The 26,470-nt window shown below is 38.4% G+C and overlaps 1 protein-coding gene across 10 annotated transcripts in view; it reads right to left on the bottom strand.

The window, feature by feature from the left end:
* Window positions 1–26,470, bottom strand: part of PAK1 (p21 (RAC1) activated kinase 1) — a 150,189-nt gene that overhangs the window by 26,110 nt on the left and 97,609 nt on the right. For 4 of the 10 annotated variants that reach the window (XM_030917939.1, XM_030917937.1, XM_030917940.1 and 1 more), the window contains exons 5-10: window positions 22,667–22,704; window positions 20,487–20,498; window positions 7,306–7,365; window positions 5,556–5,675; window positions 2,438–2,612; window positions 312–375 (exon numbers count right to left, since the gene is read on the bottom strand). In XM_030917939.1, coding sequence (XP_030773799.1) covers window positions 312–375; window positions 2,438–2,612; window positions 5,556–5,675; window positions 7,306–7,365; window positions 20,487–20,498; window positions 22,667–22,704 — 469 coding nt within the window. Of the gene's footprint in view, window positions 1–311; window positions 376–2,437; window positions 2,613–5,555; window positions 5,676–7,305; window positions 7,366–20,486; window positions 20,550–22,666; window positions 22,705–26,470 lie in introns of all 10 variants that reach the window. The other 6 variants (XM_010365786.2, XM_030917944.1, XM_010365785.2 and 3 more) reach the window with 4 other exon arrangements.

Below are 26,470 nucleotides of genomic sequence, written 5' to 3'. Positions count from 1 at the left end.
CAAACAGGGTTCATCCAGAAAAGCAGAGTTATAATTTGGGAAGCTGGTTTTGTGCTAAGAAAAAAAATCGTTCTCTTACTGTCACTGCAGGGATATTTTTAGCCACATGGTCAGCTAATGGCACATCTCTCATATTAAGCGCAATTCTGCCAAATCTGAAGTCATTCTAACATAACAACTCCAGATGGGTGAGGGGTGAAGTGGAGAAAGAAGAACAAGGTTTATGAGAGGCAAAATAAAAGCAAAATCATATATGCCAGCATACACACTTTAAAGTCATTTCTCCAGGGAAAGAAAATGCCCCTACTAACCCTTGTCCAATCTTCTCAAACCGTGTATATTTCTTCTTAGGATCGCCCACACTCACTATGCTTCCTTTGAAAGAAACAGAGACCATGAATCATTTTTTCCCAAATCAAGATACAAAAAAGGTCCCACATTTCCCCAAACCCTGGAGTTGGCATGGGTTAAAGAACTACCTCCAATAGCCAAAAAGCATGCTAAAGAGGCCCTCAGTTTTTCCCCCGTAAGTCTCAACCAAAAGTTTCATCACCTTGACTGCTTTGATTCACAGCAAGCTATTCCATTTCTAAACTCCTAAAAGTCATTCATGTTTTAATTAATACAATCAATAAATATTTACTCATTTAATACGCACCAAGCCATATGTTGTGTTAGGAATGAAGAGATATGACACAGTCAAGGCAGTTCCTGCTCTCTAGAAGGTCAATTTCATGGAGGAGACAGATAAGTAAGCATAAAGTTCCATGAAAACATAATTGCTATGATAAATACCAAAGGGGTACAGAAAGAGGCACCAAAAAAAAAAAAAAAAAAAAAAGACTGGAAAAGCTTCAGAAAGGTAACATATGGACTGATTTCTACTTTAAGTAAAAGCCAGAGAGATAAAGTAGAGAAGATGTTTACAACAAAGAATATTTCAAGCGCAACGACGTAGAGGTTTTCCATTGGGTTTTACAACTTGTATTTTAGAGATGGAGAAATTGAGGCCCACAGAAGGAAAGAAGATACTTCCCCAAGGTCACACAGCAAATTGGTGTCAGAGCTAAGATTAGGAGCTTCATTTTTAGTCTCCCGGTCCACTGTACTCTCCATTAATACCCAATTACTAGGAATTGGTACTTTTCACATATATTACCTCATTAGATTTGCAAATGAGGTAAGTATTAACATCCCTATTTTAAAAATGAGAAAAATGAGGTTTAGAGAACAGTAGAAAATTGCCTAAGACAAGTCAGTGGGTGGTTGAGCAGAAGCTTCAATTCAAGTGTCCTAACTCCCAGGCCAAGTCTTAATTCTGAATCATAATTCTAAATGTTATTGTTAAAAAAAAAAAAACAAAACAAAACTCTGGTTTAGAGAACAAGACCACATACAGGAGTAAACAGATGACTAGGTAAGTGGCTTTTCTTACTTTGTCATTTTATGAGGGATCCAGAAAAGGGCAATTTTTAAAACAGTGAAAATTTGTTTTAAAGTCATATAGGAATTAATCAGGAAGAACTAGAGAACCAGAAAGCAATGCCAGTTTGCAGACATCGCCAAATCGGTCACATTGAATCCTTTTTGGAAGTAAGTAGACACAGTGAATAAATTAAAGCCCTTGTCAAATGATTCTTCCAAGCCCACAGATCAACCTAGTTCTTCCTTCTAATATGAATTCTCCTGCAGTTTACTGAAACACAGAAATAAGCTACCCTAACATACGCCCATTTCTGGCAGCTAAAGAAAAGTAAAATGGAAGTTTCCACTTGACAGCAAGAGGCAGTATGCTCTACTTACAGGAACAAAAACTGTGTTCTAACCTCAGCCCTGTCACTTTTTAGCTGTGTGATTTGGGGCAGGATATTTAGCCTCCCTGAGCCTCAGATTATCTTAATAGCAAAAATTAGGATCACAACACTTTTCTTCACAGGGTTAATAAGAGAATTAAATTTTTAAAAAATCAAGAAAATATTTTGCTTGTCATTTGATACATAAAATGTTAACTTCCCTTCCCTCTTTTCCTACAACCAAGATGGCAGATCTGTCTTCTCCTAGATCAATGGCAAAACATCAATAATCAATCACAGCGCCCTTTTCCACTAGGTCCTCAGTCTTTCTCAAACATGGCATTCTAGTCAATTCATTAGAGAAAAACTATTTGTCATCTCTATAATACATGCCTAGGGGTGAGGAGTACCCTGCCCTCAAAGTGAGCTATCTACACTCTCTCACCACATCCCCATCCTAACATAGTATCCAACCAGGGCTGTGAGACAGGGAACATAGGTGCAGAGGCAGGGTGGAGAGCAGTCTGAGGCTAAGGTACCAAGCATGGCCAGCCAGCTGCATGGACCAAGCCTACGACCAGGAAATCTCTGTGCTTGACCAGTCATAAAGCAAAGAAAGGTTCAGAAAGCGACAAATTCCTTACGTAATTTCTCCAAGATCTCCTCATCAGACATTTTAGGCTTCTTCTTCTGCTTCTCAGTATTCCGGGTCAAAGCATCTGGTGGAGTGGTGTTATTTTCAGTAGGTGAAATGGGAGATGTAGCCACGTCCCGAGTTGAAGTGACAGGAAGTGGTTCAATCACAGACCGTGTGTATACCTGCATTATTAGGGCAAAATTTTGGCAAGACCAGCCTTTGTTAGCACAGGGGAACCTCTCCTAGATGTGAGGTTAGAACATCCACAGAGCAAACCCCAATAAATTCATCCTTTCTCCTATGTCAAAATCTGTATTACTCCTCCTTTGTGCCCAGGCCCATCCATTCTGGGTAAAATGGCCTTCCGTACTCTCACTGTAAACAAAAGAAGTGAGTCTCAGCACTAAAGATATTCAATAGAGGCTAGACAACTATCAAAAGAAATTAGTTAAAGACAATTCTATTAGATAAGGATCCCCTTCATCTATAATATTTTATGCTTCCCCAAGCTAAAAGAAATATCCTGTATTCCCACAGCACTTTGCATTACTAGCACAACACCAACTTCTATTGAGTTATTCCCTCCTTACATCCTGAACCCTTGCAGGGAAGGAACTACTTTTGTTGTTCATCAAGAGGCAGTAGAGTGTGGTGATTTAGAACATAGACTCTGGAACCTGATTGCCTGAACTAAAATCCCAACTCTTATTCTTACCTTCTGCCTGACTTTGGGCAGGTTACTTAACTTCTCTGTGTTTCAGTTTCCTCATCTATAACGTGGTGATAATAATGATACTTATCTTTGGGGTTGCTGTAGGAGTAAACTGATTAATATGTTAGGTAATCAGAATCATCCCCAGCAGACATTAAGCACTCAAACTTTACCTTTTAAAAATATTAAATGTCCTATTCATTCATTTATATAACATTTACTGAGAATCTACTTGTTGCCTCACCCTCTACAAAATGCTGCCCCATCCTCTCATTCTCATAAAGGAGGTGAGAAAATCATAACTACAAGGCAGAAAGTGATACACGTTATAAAAAAATGAGCAAGCTATATACTACTGAGGTACAGAAGTGATCATAAGTTATACTTTTTCCTAGGAGATGCTTCAACGTATTTATCAGATTTTATCTAAAAATATCACAATTATCTTTTGGATAGTCCATAAACTGTAAAAGGACAGGGAATGTGGGTCATTCATCCCTGAGTTTCTCCATCTAACCATTTACTGAAAAAAAGCAAGCATTCAGGTAAATATTTGATGGAATAAATAAACAAACAGGATCCTGCAGCTGGATCCTGAAGGACGGATAGGTTTCTACAAAGAACAGAGGATCATTTATCTATGATGATCATTTATCTGGATGATGCAAAGCCATTTGCAGCAGTGGGACTCAAACCCATGGCTCCACAGAGACTAAAGCCTACTAAATCCTGCACCTTGGACTGCTTGACCACGCTACCTTTTGACTGGAGAGGCTTTTAAAAAATAGGTGGAAATGGGAGAGAACTTTCCAGTAGTGGGAACAGCAATAAGCCAAGACACTGAAATCAGAGGTGATGGTTTCTTTCCTGATTACTACTCTAGTATAACGATTTCTCAATTTTCTATTCTTGTACCTGTAGACAAACTATATCCCAGGTATCTAAACCTATACTTTCATGCCTTATCCTCTTTTGCCTGTCTTGACATGTCTCTTTGAAGACAGAAACTTTGCCTTTTCCTTCTCTAATAGTCTCCTTCTCTGGCTCCTAGCACAGGTTTGCACACACAAAAATACCACTGTGCTATGGTGGAAAACAACCTGGAGTTGGGGTTAATTACCTGCTTTCAAATCCTGGCTCTTTAGTTTACTAAGAGATTGGGCAGATCAATTCACCTCTCCAAATCTCAGATGCTTCTTCTATAAATTAGGAATTAACAATACCCTTTTAGAAAGAAATGCTATGAAGATCAATTAATTAATTAATTAATTCAATATTTACTGTCCTCTGATATTTAGCCACCTCTGCAGGTGCCAAGAACTATGTTAAACACTAGAAATACATATATATAGATTTCCTCTACTTTTTGAGGTGTTCATGGTTTAGTGAGGAAAAAAAATGTTTTAAATGAACATGCCTACAAATAAAAAAAAACATATCAGTGTTAACAACTCTCCCATTTTGAAGCCCATTTTCCCTTAAGGTAACTTTGTGACCTACAGAGAAGATGATTCCACAGATTCTGTTTATAAGTTCTCATCTTAAAAGGTCATATAATTCCTTTGGATTTCCTCCACAGCATCTCCAATAGTCACTCAGCCAATTTCTGTTTGAACACCTCCCTGAATGCTGTATTCCAGAGGTAGCCCTTTTTTATTTATTTATTTATTTTTCAAGATCACAGAAGTGCTAGATGGTTCCTTCATTATGGACCTAAACAAAGAAACACTAGTAGAGTATCATCTGATGGCAGGTCAGTGCTCAGTGATGAAAAATTAAGTAAAAGGCACAGAGACTAGATTTTTCAAAGCAAGGGTAAAGGGACTATGGCTATTCTCAGATGCAGGAACCTCAAAGAAAGTTAAATAGAAATCATTGCCAACATCCGGCATCAAAATGTACTCCTGATGCCCAGTATATTAATAGCGCTAATGTATTTATAAATTCTCTTGGGTCTTTCAGTATTATCGATAATACTCTAAGAGGCTGAGTGCTGCATATTTAACAGAGAAGAAAAGATCTGTAGCAAGACAATTTGTTGCTTCCCTGGAGACTGGAATAATTTGTTTGTCCTGCACTAATCCTGTATATCTTCCTGTCCCTGCATCAATCCTGTATATCTTCCTGTCCTATCTGTGGAGAACAGGCTAAGCAAACCAAGACTGGATTAGTATAAACATCAATTACATAGGACACTTTGGGACTATCTGCAAACCGATGATAAATAAATACACCATTTTTTGTCTTTAATCATACAGAAAGTACCTTTAGTCAAGGTAGTTCAGTGATTTCACCAGCTCCAAAATCTAAGGACCTCTACCAGAATATTAAATTTCTAGGTCTTAGCACCAACTCCTCCCTCTCCCCACTTACTCTAATAAATCACAAAACTGTCCAGGTCCCAAAGACTCACAGATTTTGTGTGCTCTGGGCGTGGAGCAATCACTGGCGGTGGGGTAGCATCATCATCATCATCATCCTCATCTTCTGAAACTGGTGGCACTGCAGGAGTCTCAGACACAGCCTTCACATTCTGTGCAAAGAAGAAAAGCAAGATGCATCTGGTCCAGCTGCCATGGAACTTAACTATCAGGATCACCAAACCCCCCAGGGAGAAATCCCAACCTGATACGCCTTCTGAAATCCACATTAGCCTCCAAGCTCTCACCTCCGTGTAGCTAGTCTCAGAAACTCAATCTGTTTCTCCCTCTTCTCTTAGCCATCACTATCCACTCAGTCCCTTGGAGCTTCCTTCTCCCACCCAAAGCCTAACTGTGAATGGGAAGCTAGCTTACAGCTTTTCTACCTGCCTCTCCCCCAACCCAACCCCTGAAGACAAGCTCACAGTACCTTCTTATTCTATGAATTTTGCTCTCCATGCTGAATAGGAAATAAAGTATGAAATGTAGGGAAGGGATCAAAAGTTTCTAATTTTTCAAAATTCATCGTTATAATTTCTTACTCTCTCCTGATATGGTAAATGGCAGTCTAAACAGGCTTTTGACTGTCCTTTTCCTCTCTTAGCAAAAATCTCCTGGACCCATTACATCACCAGGGGTCCTCACCTCAACCTGAAGATAAAGAACATTAGCATCAGGATCATGTTGTCTAAAGAGAACAATGAATTTCTCCCCAGACTGGATACTATTTCCCTAAGCTTCTGCCCTACCCTGGAATGGAACTTATCACTAATTAGATCTGCTCACAATCTGTGACAACCTGATTTCCCCATGCAAACTGTAACAGAGCTGGGCCAAGAGTGGCAGGTTTTAGGGCAGGTCCAGGCAAAAATAGCATACCATTACTGTTTATTACACAGAATTAAGAGACAAAATGCCTCCAAAACATGAGATTTTTGACAGAGATCAAATGATTCTATCATTTGGTCAGCAAAGAACTAGAGAGGCAATGGGGATCTTTTAATATATACTATATAATTCAATAGTTTCAGGTATTTTCAGAGCACCTACTTTGTGCTCAGTAAGACTGTGATAGATATTGTTGACATAAATGTACAAAGATGAAAAAGATGGTCCATGTCCTAAAGTAGTGACCATCTGGTATAGGAGATAGACAGAGGATGAGAGCCCCTCCTGCCTGACACCTGGAGCCTCCTAAGAGGAAGGTCAAGAGTCAGAATAACGGGATAAATGGAAGAACTAAGGAATAATATACTAGAGCTACTGACTGTGGGAGACTGTCTTTTACCACATTTGACATACAAAAGTAGGAAAAACTGGCACTCTCATAGACTTTAATAGGGCCTCCAGCACAAAGCATAACTTAAAAACTGACAGTGCTGGGCATATATAAGCAGTTGTGGTGACCACAGGTAATAAATCTGTCCTCTTGGTTTGAAGTTTAATCACCTGAGGAATGTGAAGGAAGAGGAGTGTTATAATTTGAGGGATGACCTTAAATCGTTTTCAGTTCCAAAACTCAACAGAGGTTCTTTCCCTGTCAAAATATGTATTTCGATATTTTTCTGCTCTAATTTATTTTCTCCCCACTAGTCAACAAAATTTAACTAAAAACCTAACGTGGGAATAAAGTTGACTCAGCAAGGCTCTTCATCATCAGGTAGCCCTGGAGCTCCCCTGATGTATACTATAAACACTAGGTTTATTTGCTTTATAAAACTGTAGAGAAGGGGATTTCATCACCTTCCTCAGTAAAAGATTCTGTCTTCCATAGGTGATAGCTTTGGGCAGTGATATTAACATCTGTCAGAGAGAGAAAGGTCTAGGTTATTACCTGGATTTTTACTTGTTAGCCCTGTGTCCTTGGGCAAGGGTCTAAGTTAAGTCTCACATTTTTAATATATAAAATAGGGATAATGGCTACAGCTTTCTGCCTACCTCAGAGGGCCATTAAATGGATGAAATGAGGCAAAGTGAACATAAAATCACTGAAAATGGTAAAGAGCTAGAAAGATGTAAGGAATCAAATTATCATTATGTCTAATAATCACAAATCTCTGTTTCAAACAAAAGTCACACATTCCACAATACATCATCCATCTACCCATCTAGCCATCCATCCATCCATTCACTGTGTGCCAGGATCCATTCTAGGCTCTGGGGCTACATAAAGAATAAAACAGATAAAGCCTCTGGTTCTATAACTTACATTCTAGAAGAGACTAAAGTAAAAAACAATCACCAAAGTGTCTGCTCCACATAGGAGCAGAGATTGGTTGAGGGGGTGGGGAGATACTATTTTAGATACCATAGGCATGGGCAAGCCTCTCTAATGAGATGTCATATAACAGTGACCTGAATGAATTAAGGGAGCAAGCCATGGGGCTGAGAAAAGGATATTCCTGGCAGATGGAAGAAGTTAAAGACTCTGAGACAGAAACATGCTTGGTGTGTTCCCACAACCCTTAGGAATTCTACCTATGTGGCTGTAACAAAGTCAGTAAGCGGAAGTAAGGAAAGAAACAAGGTCAGAAAGTTAGTTGGGAACCAGATTACGTAAAGTCAGAGAGGCGGTAATAATAACTTTAGAGTTTACACCTAGAATAAGAAACCACTGGAGGACTGTGAGTAGAACAGTGATGTAATCTATACACTTTTTTCTTTTCAAAGTGTTTTATTAAGATGTTTCTCACAAATTAGAGAAAAGGTTTTTTTAATCAATGGCAATAAAATACAAATTCCTATTTTATAACAGAATAGTGAAAAGCACCAAAAAAATTTTGCACCTATGACTCTAACAAACTCAAGCGTTCCTCGTTCTCAGTTCTTTTAAAGTATAATCTGATAGAGTATTCAAAGCTTTCAGAAAGAGTACCAAATTTATTACTTCCTGAAATGTTGTATGAATAGCACTTTTATTCCTCATATGTTCAAACATATACTAATATACCATCTCCACTGCCTTAAATACAAAAATATTCATCACAGGCAAGTTTTCTACTGCAAATAGGCAAAGAATATTAACTATAATCTATAATACTGTCTACTTTTTTGAAAACAAGATACTAGAACCAAAACACTGTAGAACAAAAATGTTACTAATTTAAGAACCTACATCTTAACTTCAGATAGCATCAACTGTTCAACAATATTTTAAAGGTGTTTCTATATAAATTCATCTACCAGTTTGGGTTTTCTTTATTAAGGAAATGTATGAATAGTACCCTGGATTACATCCTTGCAATCTGGGCATTTGCTTAAAGGTGTATATTCTTAGCATACTACCGGATGACAATAAGGAATAAATACATGGAAACTTCTTTGTCTGTAACTACTTTGTAAGTTCATTTTTCTTGCAACTTCCTCAATTGTTCTTCTAGTGACAGATCTCAAACATCCTCTGTTGGAATATACTTTATGTACTTTTCCACTGATATCAATTTTTAGTTTGATTTTCCTTCTTTTTTCTTTTTCTTCTTCATTAGAAGTACTAACACAATATCACTGGCTACTTTATAATTCTCTCCAATTGTTAAGGTTTTATGTTGAACTGTCTGTTTTATCAGGCAGGATAGAATAATACTTAAAAACTGACATTTTGGAATCAACTAGCTTAGGATCAAATCATGCCTTTATCACTTACAAACTATGAGTTCTGGGTAAGATATTAACTCTCAGTTTCCTCAGGTATGAAATACAGCCCGTATTAGTACTTACTTTAGTGTTAGTGTGAGGTTAAATGAGATAAAGCTACGTAAAATTCATTTTTAAAATACTCAAATATTAGCTATGATAATGATGTTGGCCAGATGATTAGAAAGTGCTCAGTATAGGATTGCTAAATGAATATGTCTTATCCAATAGTAGTATAAACTGGAATGAAATATCTAAATGATGGGGCACTCAACAATTGAAAAAGTGGCGATAATGGGAACAGGATTGTGAAGGAAGATACCAAAATGGCAAAGAACTGTACTATTTACTGACTTAAACCATTAGCCTACATTCTACAGTAAAAATTAGTGGGTCTGATGGTTTTTTTCACATCTTATAAGAGTTTGTTTGCTTTATCATATCTTCAACATGATCAAAACCAGCTCTCATTACAGATTGGGCCAGTTAAAAAACCACCTTGGGAAGGCTCCATGGTTCAGCTAAGATGGTCAAGGATAAGACTATATCCTAAGGCAATTTTGGGTGGCTGCTGCCTGATCAAATAGAATTTTTAAGGTCAAGGAAAAATAGTGAAGAAGAAAATGACTAGGTACTGGAATCAAAACTGAAGGCTCTGGGCAGCTCGGAATGATATAATGCAAACAGATTGAAAACGGCCACTGAAATGTGACAACCCAACCCAGAGAGGAGATGGTAGCCAGTGCATGTTCACCAAGCATTCTGTCCCAGTAGGAAGACTATGCTTACCCTACAACAAGATCAACTTGATACTTTTCCTTGGGATAGGGAGACCAAGGATTGATACCTGACTAAACATAAAATCCTTTCCCCACTCCGTGAGAAGCAGTATGGTAAAATGGAAAACAAACCGTATCAGGATTCAAGAAGTTCTTTCCATTAAACCCTCTGTTCCTTAGCCTCATAACCACTGCTTTCACTTAGGCACCATATTCTCTTACCTTTACAAATCCTTTACAAGTCTTCCTCATTGCTTTTTGGGCACCCAGTCTTGCCTTCTCTAATGCATCTTTTATTATAGCCCAGAATAATATGTCTTTTATCTTTTTAAAAATATTATAAGCAGACTGCAAGATATGGCAGAGAGAGAAGACTGGCAAATCCTCTCCCCAAAAAGCAACTATAAATCTGGACAATATTGACAAAAACCATTTCAGTTCCCTGGAAATCCAACAAAGGTCAACAAAATACTGAGAAGTGTTCATGACTGATAAACTCCTGAACGTTGGGTTAAAAATAGAATCTCTGGCATTCTGGGTAAGGGATGCTCCCCTCCATCCCAGCCCCAACTCCAGAAGTGTGGGGGTTCCACCAGGGCAGACCAGGGTATAACTGCATAGTCCAAGAATATTCACTTTCTGCTGGAGATGTGGGCAATGCCCAGGCCCATTGGCACTGTCATTGGAAGTGACTTCCAAAGATGGTAGTGGCAGAGGGCCAACTATGCAGTTCTACTAGCCTGAGGTTACAGTCCTGAGTAGGGCAAACTAATTTCTGCTAAGGCTGTTCACAGGCACAGCAGACACTAGAAAAGCCTCATGCTAATCACACATGCCTGGCTGTGTGCACGCACATAAAAGATTAAAAAGAGCCCAACAGAAAGTAAAAGCTGGAACAGACTTGAAAAAGGCCTAAACAGTAAATGCACTCCCCTACCTATACACAGATCCATCAGTAGAGGAAAGAAGCCTTACAAAGTGGAAGTTTTTGAGCACCATCTCTGTCAAATCATTGGCTAAAGATTCAGCTAAGCAAACATAGAAGCAATCTCTGGAAAGCCAGGCTGCAACAAAACAAAACAACAAAACCACTACAAACAAACAAACAAAAAAACAAACAAACAAAAAAACAAACACTAAGCAATGAAATCAATGACCACAGATAGAGACTATTTCACAGATTTATCCCTAGTAAGATAATACAAAACCAACAAATAAACAAAAAAGCTAGCAACTTTTTTTGGGGAGAGGGCTATCAGTATCCAGAATTGGTACAGAATATTATCTAAATATTGAATTTTCAACAAGAAATTATAAGATATAGAAAGAAACAGGAAAGTATGCCCTAGGGGGAAAAAAGCAATCCACAGACACTCTCTGAATGTCCCCAAATGTTGGCTTTAGAGAATAAAGATTTCAACTCAGATATAAATACATTCAAAAAACTAAAAGAAACAATGTTTTAAGAGTTAAAAGAATGCATAACAACAATGAATCAAATTCTCAGTAGAAATTACTTCAAATGAACCAAATGGAAATACTGCAGTTGAAGGATAAAATAACAAATGAAAAACTCACCAGAGAGCTAAACAAGGGATTCTATATGGCAAAACAATCAATGAATTTTAAAATGGAGGTCGAGTGCGGTGGCTCACACCTGTAATCCTAGCACTTTGGGAGGCCAAGGTGGGCGGATCATGAAGTCAGGAGTTTGAGACCAGCCTGGCCAATATGGTGAAACCCTATCTCTACTAAATATAAAAATAAAATTAGCCGGGTACGGTGGCACGTGCCTGTTGTCCCAGTTACTCAGGAGGCTGAGGCAAGAGAATCGCTTGAACTCAGGAGGCAGAGGTTGCAGTGAGCCGAGAAAGTGCCACTGCACTCCAGCCTGGGCGACAGAGCAAGACTCTGTCTCAAACAACAACAACAAAAAAGAAAATGGACCCATAGAAATTATCTAATATAAAGAACTGAGGTAAAAAAATTAAAGTAAAAAACAGAGCATCAAAGAATTGTGGAACAACATAAAGCACACCAGCATACATATAATAAGAGTCTCTGAGGAAGAAAAAAAAAAAGCCAAAAAATATTTTAAAAAAGAATAGATAAAACTTCCTAAATTTGATAAAAAATATTTAATCTACAGATCCAAGAACCTCAATAAATCCCAAGTAGGAAAAACACAAAAAGATTCACACCTGGCTGGGCACGGTGGCTCATGCCTGTAATCCCAGCACTTTGGAAGGATGAGGTAGGTGGATCACTTGAGGTCAGGAGTTTGAGACCAGCCTGGCCAATATGGTGAAACCCCATCTCTGCTAAAAATACAAAAATTAGCTGGGTGTGGTGGCACGCACCTGAAATCCCAGCTACTCAGAAGGCTGAGGCAAGAGCATTGCCTGAACTCAGGAGGTTGCAGTGAACCAAGATCGCACCACTGTACTCCAGCCTGGGCGACAGAGCGAGACTCCGTCTCAGTAAAAGAAAAATTAAAAAAAAAAAAAAGACCACCTAAACGCACAGTCAGACTGCCAAAAGCTAAAGCCAACATGAAAATATTTAAAGCAATTAGAGAAAACTGACATCACGTACAAGGCCAATCAGTATGATTAACAGCTGACTGCTGATCAGTATATTTTAAAAATAAAAATAAAAACTTCTGATCAGAAACAATGGAGGCCAAAAGGCAGTGGGATGACATATTCAAACAGCTGAAATTTTAAAAAATTGCCAATCAAGAAATCTATACCCAAGAAAACTATCCTTCAAAATGAAGATGAAATGAAAACATTCCAGATTAACAGAGAAAGAGAATTTATTGCTATCAGACCTGACTTACAAGAAATACTCAGAGAAGTCCATCAGACTGAAAGGAAGTAATACCAAATAGTAACTCAAATCCACAAGTAATAATGGAGAGCAGAGGAAATGGTAAATATGTAGATTAACATGGAACACTCTAAAAAAATACTTTTTGTTATTTCTTCCATTAACTTCTTTAAAAAACATAATTGTATAAAGCAATTGTTAGACTTCCAACATATACAGTACATACACGCACATACACACATTCATACACATTCGTGTATATGAATGAATGGCAGTAACAGAACAAAGAAGGGGCAGGGAATGAAGATATATTGGGAATTCAGTTACTATTAATGTCAAGTAGATTGTAATAAATTAAAATGCATAAGACATAAAATAGCCACCAAGAAATACAGTTTAAAAAAGAATTTAAATGACACAATGAAAATATTAATATAGTGGGGGAGGGGGGAGGGATAGCATTAGGAGATATAGCTAATGTAAATGACGAGTTAATGGGTGCAGCAAACCAACATGGTTTGTTACATATGTAACAAACCTGCACGTTGTGCACATGTACCCTAGAACATAAAGTACAATAAAAAAAGAAATATGCAAAGTAAAAAAAAAATAAATATTAATACAAAAGAAGGCAGTGAAAGAGGAATAGAAAAAGTCAGAATCCATACAGAAAATAAATAGCAAATGGGTAAACATTAAGTCCATACCTAACAAAAATTACATTAACATGAATAGTCTAAATACCCCAATCAAAAGGCAGAAATTGTCAGACTGAAAAGAAAAAAAGATTTGACTATATGTTGTCTACAAGCGACACATTATAGATTCAAATACATGAATAAACTGAAAGCAAAACAGTAGGAAAATATGTACCATGCAAACAGTAACCATAAGAGCCAAAGTGGCTATATTAACACCAAAAAAAAGACTTTAGGAGAAGAAGTATCATTTGAGACACAGAGACATTTCATGATAAAAAGTCAAAACAACTGATATACCAATTCTATCAATTATAACAATTATAAATATAACAACACAAACATATGTACACCTAACAAAGCAGTTTTGCATAAACCAAGAGATACTGGAATTAAAGTGAGAAAGAGACAATTCTATTATAGTTAGCAATTTTAATTCTAGTTGGAGATTTCACTACTCCACTCTCAATAATTAACTGAACTAGAAGGAAAATAAGCAAGGATAAAGGAAAACACTGACCTAACCAACATATAAAGAACATTTCAACCAATGTCTACAAAGTATATATTCTTTTCAACTACACATGGATCATTCTCCAGGATAGACTATATGCTGGGGCATAAAACACATTTCAATAAATTTAAGAAGACTGAAATCACATAAAATATACTATTTGACCACAGTTGAATTAAATTACAGATCAATAACAGAAAATACATTTTTTCAAAGAAGATATATAAATGGCCAATAAGCACATGAAAAGATGTTCAACACCATTATCCATTAGGAAATCCAAATAAAATCACAATGACATACCACTTCACCCCCACTAAAATGACTATAATAAAATGACAGACAACAACAGGGACAGGCAAAGATATGCAGAAACTGGAACTTTCATAACTGCTGGTGGGAATGTAAAATGGGCCAGCATTGTGGAAATAAGTCTGGCAGTTCCTCGAAAGGTTAAACATAAAGTTAACCACATGCCCCAGCAGTTCCATTCCTTAGGTATATACTCTCAAGAAATGAGACTACACAAGACCTTGTACGTGAATGTTCATAACTGCATTATTCATAATGACCAAAAAGTGGGAACAACCCAAGTAGACATCAATTGATGAAAAGATAAATAAGGCCGGGCACGGTGGCTCACGCCTGTGATCCCAGCACTTTGGGAGGCCAAGGTGGGTGGATCACCTGAGGTCGGGAGTTCAAGACCAGACTGACCAACATGGAGAAACCCAGTCTCTACTACACATACAAAATTAGCCGGGCGTGGTAGTGCATGCCTGTAATCCCAGCTACGCAGGAGACTGAGGCAGGAGAATTGCTTGAACCCGGCAGGCGGAGGTTGCGGTGGGCCGAGATCACACCATTACACTCCAGTCTGGGCAATAAGAGTGAAACTCCATCTCCAAAAAAAGAAAAAAAAAACGAAAAGATAAATAAAATGTAATGTATCCATACAAGGGAATAAGATTTGGACATAACAATAAATGAAATACACCATACTGATACGTGTTACAACATAAAGTTCAAAGCTAAGTAAAAGAAGCAACACACAAAATACTACATGTTGTATGAGTTTATTTATATAAAATGTCTAGAAAGACAAATTTACAAAGACCAAAAGCAGATCAGTGGTTTCCTAGGGTTGAGCATGGGAGTTTGAATAAATGGTAAAAGGGTACCAGGGAACTTTTTCAGGTGATGGTGGCACAATTCTACAAATTTATTAAAAGTATTGAATTGTTTACCACCCATGAGCTTAAAATTCTAGTGAGCTTTTTAGTACCCCAATCATAAATATGAGCAGACCTCTGAATATGCAAGGAAAACCTCTAACATAAAAGTGTGAAACCAAAACAAATGAGGCAAAGGGCCACCTGGAAAAACCAGACTAAACAGGGAGGAAAAAACACCCAAAGAAAGCCTATCATTAACTTCCTTAGAGAGAAGAAAATATATCAATTCTGGAAATAAGAATGCTATATATTTTCTTAAAATAAAAAAGTGCTTGAAAATCAAACATGAGAACAGAAATGAAAAATTAAATTGACTGAAAGATGAAGTTGAGGAAGTCTCCTAATTCTTCAGAAAACAAACGCAAGGAAAATAGAGGAAAAATCCTTTAAAAAATGGAGAATCAGTTTAAGAGGTCCAAGATCTAGGGCTGGGTGTGGCGGCTCATGCCTGTAATCCCAGCACTTTGGGACGCCGAGGCGGGCAAATCACAAGGTCAGGAGATCGAGATCATCCTGGCCAACATGGTGAAATCCCGTCTCTACTAATATACAAAAAAAATTAGCCGGGAGTGGTGGTGTGCGCCTATAGTCCCAGCTACTCGGGAGGCTGAAGCAGGGGAATTGCTTGAACTGGGAGGCGGAGGTTGCAGTGAGCCGAGATCGCGCCACCGCACTCCAGCCTGGTGACAGAGTGAGACTCCATCTCAAAAAAAAAAAAAAAAAAGTCCAAGATCTAAATAATGGAGGTTCCAGGAAGAGAGAACAAAAGAACCAAGGGGAAGAAATCATCAACAAAATAATTCAAGCAATTTCCTAGAACTGAGGGTAGAGTTTCCAGGCTGAAAGAGTTCACAAAGCTCCCTGCAGTATAAATAGATGTAAATAGGAATACAACTGTGAAATTTCAAAGCAATGGTGACAAAGATGATCCTACAAGCTTTCTGAGTAGAAAAAAAGATTGGTCATATACAGGGAAGGAGAAATAAAATGGCTTTGGACTCAGCAGTACTGAAAGCTAGATGACAAAAGCGTAATGTTTTCCAAATTCTGATGAAAAAATACGTGTAATCTGCAATTCTATAAGCAGTTAAATTATTAATTAAACATGAGGGTAGCATAGAGAACCCCCCCATTTTGAGACCTGAAAGATATTAAATGTTTACTTTCCATTTACTTTCTTAAATCTACGAGAGGATGTGCTCCACCAAATTCAAAAGTAAACAAAAAATAATGTAGACATGGCATAGAGAAAGTAGGAATACCAACAGAAAAATGCAAAGGGATTGCCAAGACAATGGTGAAGGGAGATCGCAGAATGACAACTACTTATTACAAGGCTTTTAGTCCTACTTGACTTTTTAATCAAATACCTGGATAAAAATATTTTTTATTTTTATTTTTATTTTTTTTTTGAGACAGGGTCTCGCTCTTTCACCCAGACTGGAGTGCAGTGGCATGATCTCAGCTCACTGCAACCTCTGCCTCCCTGGTTCAAGTGATTCTTTTGCCTCAGCCTCCTGAGTAGCTGGGATTGCAGGCACACACCACCATGCCCAGCTAATTTTTTTGTATTTTTAGTAGAGATGGGGTTTCATCATGTTGGCCAGGCTGGTCTTGAACTCACCTCAGGTGCCCTGCCCACCTTGGCCTCCCAACGTGCCGGGATTATAGGCGTCAGCCACCATGTCTGGCCAATAAAAATATTTTTAAGTGAGTATTCTCAATCACCATCAACCCCAGAGGTAATTATTATTACTATTTGGTGTTTAGCCTTTTAGAAGTAATCTGTGGGTGGTAATCTTTGATCTACACGTGTCCAAACGTATCTTTATATTGACACCTTATAGTTAAAATATTAGTTTGATTAGGTACAGAATTCTTGGTTCTAAACAATTTGCCTCATCCCTCTGAAGATACTACTGTTTTTTCCACTATTTCTAACGAGATGTCTGATGCTAATGTTCCTTTGGACATGAACTATATTCTCTTTGGAAGCTTTTAAGATTTTTCTCTTTATTCTTGGATCTCTTTTCAATTATCTGACTTGGTCATTAATAGGCCCTTCATCTGAAGACTCATGCCTTTCTCTAGCTGGGAAATTTTTCTCCTATTATTTATTTTTTCACTCTACTGCCTCTGTTCTCTACTTATGCTTGAATCCCCTTGACCAACCCTCTATCGTCATTTATTCTCAAATTTTTTATCTTTTATATTTTATATCATTAATTCCCTATTCACTTATATGCATTTGTTGTTTAAACCTTATAACTTTCTTTTTTTTTTCTTTTTTTTTTTTTGAGATGGAGTCTCGCTTTGTCACCCAGGTTGGAGGGCAGTGGCATAATCTCAGCTCACTGCAACCTCTGCCTCCAAAGTTCAAGTGATTATCCTGCCTCAGCCTCCCGAGTGGCTGGGATTACAGGAATGTACCACCACACCTAGCTAATTTTTGTATTCTTAGTAGAGATGGGGTTTCACCATGTTGACCAGGCTGGTCTCGAACTCCCAACCTCAGGTGATCCACCTGCCTCGGCCTCCCAAAGTGCTGGGATTACAGGTGTGAGCCACCGTGCCCAGCCATAAATTTATTTCTTATGTTTTTAATACTAAGAACACTCTTTCCTCCTCTGGTTGCTCTAATAGCAGGGTGTTTCTGTAGATGCAACAACTATAGATCCTCTCTGAAAATATTAGATTTTTTAAAAAGTTATTTCCTGAATTATCTATTTCCTCTGGGGTTAATTTTCTTTCCTTATCTTGGTCCCTCTCTTTAATGTTGTGCTTCTCTCAAATGTCTGGAGATCATTGGCTATTCATTCACATTTATAAGTGAACGACAGATTAGTGTAATTAACATTAGTTTTTCTGAAACTTATGTAAGTCTGTTTTTCTACTGTCCTCTTCTGAATAGAGGTCTGATACGATCTGTTCATGAGTATGGAGAGATGGTTATTGGCAAGTGTTACTTTAGGGTATGTAGGCATGGAAAAGTAGAGATTCCCCTCCTCCCAGGTATCGAAAGTATGACAAATTTACTCTTGGGATAGAAAACTTTAATGTATTTTCCTTCACTGCAGAGCTACTTCTCCTGTTTCCTTTTCTTTATATCTGTGGTAGAATATTGCAGTAAACTCAGGTTCCTCTGTGTTTCTCTCTCAGGCCCCTATACCCACAGCAAGAGCTTTCCTCAAGTAGGCAGTTTACTTTCTCCAGAAAATTAGCTGATTTTAGCTTAGAATCAAATGCACCCGCTGCCTTTTGTGCACTGTAAGGAGGAGGCTGCCCCTACTGTTTCAAAGGTAGAATTAAATTAATTTACCCTTGAAGATGGCCCATGACTCTTTCCTGCTTCTTGTATACATTCTTTTAGCCCATTTTCTCTGGAGCTACTTTCATTTTCCTAGGCATCTTCTCTTACACATACTTTAAGTTGTGGCTTCTTCTGCTCTGATCAATCTGACCTTTTCTGCTTTCTATCTTCCATGAATTCCTCACAACAGTTGATTTACGTCATGCTTTTGTTTTAGAGCATTGCTTTTAATTTGATTTTTAAGAAATCTTTTCTGAAATTAAGAAATTTGAGATAGCAAGAGAGATGGGCACATGAATTCAGTTTACTATCTTGATCCAATTTCTAAAGAAATCTAAGATGCTAGTTTAGACATTACATATCCAACTACATCAATCTTCTATTTAAAACACTCCCTCAGCTCCAGCATAAAGTCCAAGCTCTCTGGCCTAACATACTGGATCCTTAACCCAACTTTTGTTCATGCTGTCCATCACACAGGAAAGCACTGCCTTTTTCTCTGCCTGGTATCATTACCTGATGCTCACCTAACACTATATTATAAATCCTTGTTTACATGTTCTGATTCATCACAAAAATTGTGAGACCAAGAGCAGAGATCTTACTAGTCCTTGAATTCTCAGCACCCAAAGAACCTATCATGGGGTAACTATTCATTTTATAAATGAGAATCAGGCATTAAAATGCCATGGAATCTTAAAGTCAGATCTCAGACCAGTGAACCACAGATAACAGAATTTAGAGCTAAAAGGGACTTTAAGATTATGTTTGTTAAACGAACGTTTTAAGGCCCAAGAACTCTGCAAACTTCCTTGTACTTCAGAGCAGAGTAAATCACTCCATCAAATATAACCCCATTGTACATTATTCATGCCTTTCTTGCAGCCCTTCTCTCCCCAGTCTATCATTAATTTTTTTTCTCAAGGATTAAGATAGTGTACATTCATTTTTGTGTCACCTGTACTTTGGCATAAAGAAGATACTAACTCAATATTTAGGGTATGAGTGAATACATGAATGCTTAGGAGAGCAGAATTTTGTGCTGGTTTCTACTACTCACTCAGTCAAACGTAGAGAGTGAGTCACTTAATCTTTCTGAGTCTTAATTTCTTAGGCAACAATTGTATTTGATTATTTCACAAGTGGAATCATCTGTGTGAAACCAATATGGAAAATAATGACATGCTACTATAATACAAAACATTTCTTCCATGTAAAACTAGTAAGGATATATAGAGCACTGAGCTAGTGCTGGACAAATGTTCTGAATTGAGGGAGAACAATGTCCTTGACAGTCTTAGTAGTTTTAATTGTAGATACTAAACCAGTACAAGTTTTTACCAAGCAGGTGTTATCCTCCCTGCCATATGGCATGAACCCCAGGGCTCTTCCTCCTCAATAACAAACAACATAGCTACAGCTTTACTGCAGTCTCCTTTATAAGACCTCAATGACATCTTTTTTTGTTCCTTGCCACAGTGAAAAGAAACCTAAACTGGGATTCAGAAGACCCCAGTTCTAATGTGGTTCTAATTATAAGTCTTCAGGAAACTCTGTTTTTCTGCCTATGAAATGGAGATGACAATACTTTGTACATAGGTAATTGTGAGGCTAATCATGCTTATATAAAGTTTTTAACACAGTGCATCGTAGGCACTCAATATTGATGGCTATCACTCTTCCCATAAAAGCATAAAGACATTTGAGCCACGAAGCACAATTTGGCTTAGAGCCTCTTCTTCAATAATTTACTATTCAAAGATCCTGTATTTGCAAATTCTTTCCCATCTTTTAATTACATCCCTTCCATTTGATGAAAGGCAGCACGAAGCGGGGGAAAGAAGTATAGGCTGGGAATCAGATGCCTATTGCCATTAACTCTTTTCCATTTCAGTTTTATCATCTATAAGGATAATAACTTACCTCAGTAAGCTCCTGTGAGGATTCAGAGAGTCGGTAAGAAAGGATCCAACAGGTTGCAAGGCACTGAACATGTGAATATTGTTTTTTATAATCAATAAGTGTAAAAATGACTCAGAATAAACCAGTACCCACGGTGGAAGCATGGTTCAAAGTATTTTGATGGTGACTCGGTATTGTGTTAGAACTTAACCACTCTCCTGCTTAAGCTCTTCAAGCTTCTCATCACCTTTAAGATAAGTCAAACTCCTACATGATTTGTCCCGCTTACCACTACCACTCCTCCTCATCGCCCACCTCTACTTCCTTCACAATTCACATTCTAGTCATAACAAACCACTTCGCAGTTCCCTGTGCAAGTACACCTCATGAACTTCCTTGCCCACACACATGCTATTCTCTTTCTGTGTGGAATATCCGCATTTCCCCTTAATCTTTGCTCTAGATAACTGACTCAGTCAACTCAGACTTTACCATCAGGAAGCTTTCTCTGACACATCCAACCTTTCATTCAGTAAATGTTTACCAAATGCCAAGACTTGCCAGATGCAAATGATAAGACAATTAACAAGTCAGAAACAGCCCCTGGCTTCATGAAGGTTAGCATGCTGCACTATAATTGTCTGTCTGTGCCTTCAAGCACAAACGGGAATCATGAAGAATTGGCTGCTCGAGACTGGGAGGTTCTTAGGTATTGGGACATGTCTGACCATCTCTGTAATGTCACTTATTCACACCGGACCTGGCATAGTATAAACTAGGGCTTTTGCAAATGTTTAGTAAATCAATATGGCATAACCACCTATGTACAAGAGACATCAGATGTAAAAAATAAATGGCAACCAGGTGTGGTGGCTCACACCTGTAATCCTAACACTTTGGGAGGTCGAGGCAAGAGGATCACTTGAAGCCAGGAGTTTGAGAACACAAAATGAGAATCCCATCTCTACCAAAACTTTTTAAAAATTAGCTGAGTGGGCCGGGCGCAGTGGCTCAAGCCTGTAATCCCAGCACTTTGGGAGGCTGAGACGGGCGGATCACGAGGTCAGGAGATCGAGACCATCCTGGCTAACACGGTGAAACCCCGTCTCTACTAAAAAATACAAAAATCTAGCCGGGCGAGGTGGCGGGCGCCTGTAGTCCCAGCTACTCCGGAGGCTGAGGCAGGAGAATGGCAGGAGCCCGGGAGGCAGAGCTTGCAGTGAACTGAGATCCGGCCACTGTACTCCAGCCCCGGCAACAGAGCGAGACTCCGTCTCAAAAAAAAAAAAAAAATTAGCTGAGTGTGGTGGCTTATGCCTATAGTCCCAGCTATTCAGAGGGCTGAGGCAGGAGCATCACTTGAGCCTGGGAGTTTGAGTTTACACTGAGCTATGATCACACCATTGCACTCCCGCCTGGACAACGGAGCAAAACCTCGTCTCTTTAAAAAAAAAAAAAAAGGCAGTATTCTCTTACATGCATCGCATTTTATTATTTATAGGACCCTTTCAAATACATCAACATCACATTTTATCCTTGTAATTGCCCTGGGAAATAGAATTTATAAGTTGAGAGAGACACAGAGATCCTCTAGTTTAATCCCCAGCCAATTCTTCATGATTTCTGTAACATCCATTCGAGTGTCAAAGCATTCATTACACCTTCAGAGGACAGAATGAATGACTTTAAATGAATAAAATCTGTTCCCTTCAACAATTAGTACTAATCTTGGTTTTGCAGACTCCATAGACCAAAGAGGAAATTTTCTTCTAAATGTAGGTATCTGAAGACACGTCCAGGTAAGGGCAGAGTATATCATCCTCATTTTATTGATGAAGAAATTGAAGCTCAAAGAGGCAAACTGACTTTCCCAAGGTTCAAAGCTACAAATTTAAAAACTGAGCCTAAAGCCGTATCTTCTGGTTCCAGAATTTCTAGAACATTTTACAACTATTATGAATCCATAAAAATTAAAAATAAGAAAATTATCACAAAGAAAGAATTTCTAGGACATTAAAGCTGAAAGGGACACCCACCCCTATTTATTATATCTAATTTCTTTATTGGATAGATAGGAATTCTGAGGCCAAGGGTGCAGGAGTGACTAATACGAGTGCCTCCCAGCTCAGGCTCTGCCTCTGCCACACCGTCTTGATCCTTACCTCCACATCTGCCCACATCAACATAGAGTAAATACTTACCAAGGCATTAGAAGAATTATAATCCTCAGCTGACTTATCTGCACAGGAAGAAAGACAAGGGACTTAGTCAATAAACAATTACAGTTAATTCTTTCTTGACAGCAAAAGAAGTCTATCTGGTCAAGCACATGCCAGATTCAGAGAATAGTAATAGTATGACTGGTACTACAGGCTAGATATCATGCTAAATGCATTATATATATCACCTTCTTTAATCCTCATTATGGCTCTGGGTACTGTTATTATATCTACTTTTATTGATTTGGAAACAAGTTCAGAGATGTTAAGTACAGTTGTGTGTGGCTTAGCAATAGGGTATGTTCTGTGAAATGTGTCATCAAGTAATTCTGTCATTATGGGAACATCATAGAGTGTACTTACACAAACCTAGATGGTATAGCCTGCCACATACCTGGGCTATATTGTATAGCCTGTTGCTTTCTAGGATACAAACCTGTACAGCATGTTACTGGAGGCAACTGTAACACAATGGTAAGCATTTGTATATCTAAACATAGAAAAGGTACAATAAAAATATAGTTCAAAAGGTAAATAAAAGGATATATCTACATAAGCACTTACCATAAATAGAGCCTGCAGGACTGGAAGTTGCTCTGGGTGAGTCACTGAGTGAGTGATGAGTAAATGTGAAGGCCTAAGTAGGACATTACCAGTATACACTTAGGCTACACTAAATTTATTTTAAACTTAAGTAATCACTAGGTGATAAGAATTTTTCAGCTCCCTTATAATATTATCAGACCACCATTGTATATGTGGTCTGTTGTTGTGGCACATGACTGTTATCTGTCCAGGGTACACACAGGTTAAAGAGAGGAATTAGATTTGAATTCTGGTCTCATTCTAAATACTATGCTAGAACTGTATCCACATCATCAGCTATATCACTGTCAGGCTTAAATAGCTAAGAAAATCTGTGTTCTAAAAGAAAAGGAAAGAATCCATAGCACCACCCGAGTCATCCATGCCAAATCATGGCCAGTCTCCAGCTTCAGCTTTCATAAAGGATCCTTCTATATCCATATATACTGCCCACAGGGACAAAAGGACTAAGGTTGAGGAAAAGACAGGTATAAATCCTGTCAAGTCTAATTAAAGGTAGGGTCTTGTTTTCCAAGAATAGAATCAAGCTCCCTCAATGAAGCAATTACCATGTTTCATTGATTCTGAGAGGTACATTTTTCACATTAAAGTCTCTGAAACAGAGGTGTGTTCTACCATCAAAAGCATGTTATGGTTTAATTGGCAGCTTTATTTTCCTTGATTGGTATGGAAATAATTGTGCATCTTATAATCAGTGGTATCTTAGACTTCATAAAATATGAGAGACCCAATGGAGATCTTAGCAAGAAATAAATTTAAAGACCAGGTAATGTCTTCAGTTTTGTTCTTTAATTCCCACGGGTCCAAGAAAAACTGACTTTGCCAATTCACCACTAATGGAATTGAGGAGGAGAAATATTCTACCAAATCCAATATATTTCTCACCAAGAACCAAGCCCAGAGAATGTACAATCCCAATTCCATCATATAAAAAGTGCCAGATACAGCTTCTTTGACCCTACAGCAAATCATGAACCCACACAGCAGGAAATAAGGCAAGCTCTGACAACATGTTCTTATAACAAATCCAGAATAGCTAGCAGTAATCTGGAGAAATAAATTCAGGATATACTTTAAGCATAATTCATTTGTTTTTTCTTGTCCAGAAGACTATCAACTTTGGCAGAGTACAACACTATGCCTTCACTGCACTACCCCCAACTTTATGTACTGCTAGTATTTTTGAAGATCGGGTATTTTGGTAATAAGTATACTTGTTATGTCATATAAAAAATAAGTAAACACTCCCTTTAAAGGTGATGAACTATATATCAAAATCAAATTCCAAAGCACAGAATGACGGAACAGAAAGTACTTCCAGCACTTTCATTTACAGATGAGTAAAATGAGGTTCAGAAAAGGAAAAAGATTGGTTCAAGGTCACATAAGTCATTGGCAAAATAGGGCTAAGACCCAGCTGCGTTGTCAATCTCATCTACTTTTTCCCTATTAGATTAGCTACTAACTGGCATAAAAAATTAAGTGTTGCCGGGCGCAGTGGCTCACGCCTGTAATCCCAGCGCTTTGGGAGGCCAAGGTGGGTGGATCACAAGGTCAGGAGTTCGAGACCAGCCTCGCCAATATGGTGAAACCCTGTCTCTACTAAAAATACAAAAATTAACTGGGCATAGTGGTGTGCGCCTATAGTCTCAGCTACTTGGGAGGCTGAGGCAGAAGAATTGCTCGAACCCAGGAGGCGGGGGTTGCAGTGAGCCAAGATCGTGCCACTACACTCCAGCCCGGGTAACAGAGCGAGACTCCGTCTCAAAAAAAAAAAAAAAAAAAAAGTGTTGAAAAAACAGAAACACTTGACAAAAAAAAATTAGCATGGAGGATTGTGTTTGGGTCATAGGCAGCAAAGGAGTTAAAGGCCCAAGTCAAAATACATTTCCATCATGTATCAGCTGACTCACTTGAGGTATGTCATTTAACTTCTCTGAGTCTAATTAATTTCTTTGAGTATATAAAAGGAGGATAATAGTCCTTGCCCTGCCAATCTCCTAAGGCCATCATAAGAATCACATGAGGGAGCCAGGCTCAGTGGCTCATGCCAGTAATCCCAGCACTGTGGGAAGCTGAGGTGGGCAAATCACTTGAGGTCAGGAGTTCGAGACCAGCCTGGCCAACATGATGACCCATCTCTACTAAAAACACAAAAATTAGCTGGGTGTGGTGGCACACGCCCGCAGTCCCAGTTACTCAGGAGGCTGAGGAAGGAGAATCACTTGAGCCCAGGAGCACAGGCTGCAGTGAGCCAAGATCGCACCACAGGACTCCAGCCTGGGTGACAGAGCAAGACTCTGTCTCAAAAAAAAAAAAAAAAATCACGTGAGGTAATTCACATGTGAGCATATACAAATTAAGGTAGTATTATCATAACTAATAGTATGAGAGGATGGCAAATAGGGAAAGGAGAGATATGACACTTAAAAAAACCTGTGCCAAATATGCAATTTTTCCTAGAGTTGGCCCTTAGTCTTCAACTTACAGAAAATTAAAATTCTGGCATACATCTATATATATACATGTGCACAAATTTGTACATACAAAAGTAGATGTACACACATGTATCTGTACATACACACTCAATATTATTCATATATGCATGCACGAATGAACATACACATAATTACCTGAATATGTATATTTATACATATGTTCGTTCATGAATACCTGAGTGGACTTTATCTTTGTTCATGAATACTAAAGTGGGCTTTAATTCCAAATATATGCAAACCCATAGGGCTATGCCTCTGCTTACATACACACTTACATGCCACTAGCACATATCTACATACATACATGCAGGAAAGATCCTTCCCAAGACTTAGCCACTGAGGTTTTCAAAGACAGTCTCTAACCTGATGTTTCCATGACAAATTCCTTTAACATAAACTCTAATTTCCTGACTAGAAAACTTTCCCACTCAGTAGCCCTCCACCCCAATTCCTCCTTGAAATGACTCAGTCCCTCAATGGAAGAAGTGAGACAGACTCAGTGGGGCCAGACGAGAGGAAGGAAATACTGCTGGGCACATGCATGGCCCTCTCCTGGGCACCACCATGGCAGCATGAGTGAAGCTGCAGCCTATCATCTCCACCATCTGTGCCCTTGAAACAAGCCAGATACTGGCTGGGGAAAGCATCCTTCAAATTCCCTAGTTCATCCTGGTTCTCACCT

Source organism: Rhinopithecus roxellana, chromosome 15 (genome assembly GCF_007565055.1).
Source record: "Rhinopithecus roxellana isolate Shanxi Qingling chromosome 15, ASM756505v1, whole genome shotgun sequence".
NCBI classification, from domain to species: Eukaryota; Metazoa; Chordata; class Mammalia; order Primates; family Cercopithecidae; genus Rhinopithecus; species Rhinopithecus roxellana.
This window is presented reverse-complemented; position numbering and strand designations above follow the sequence as displayed.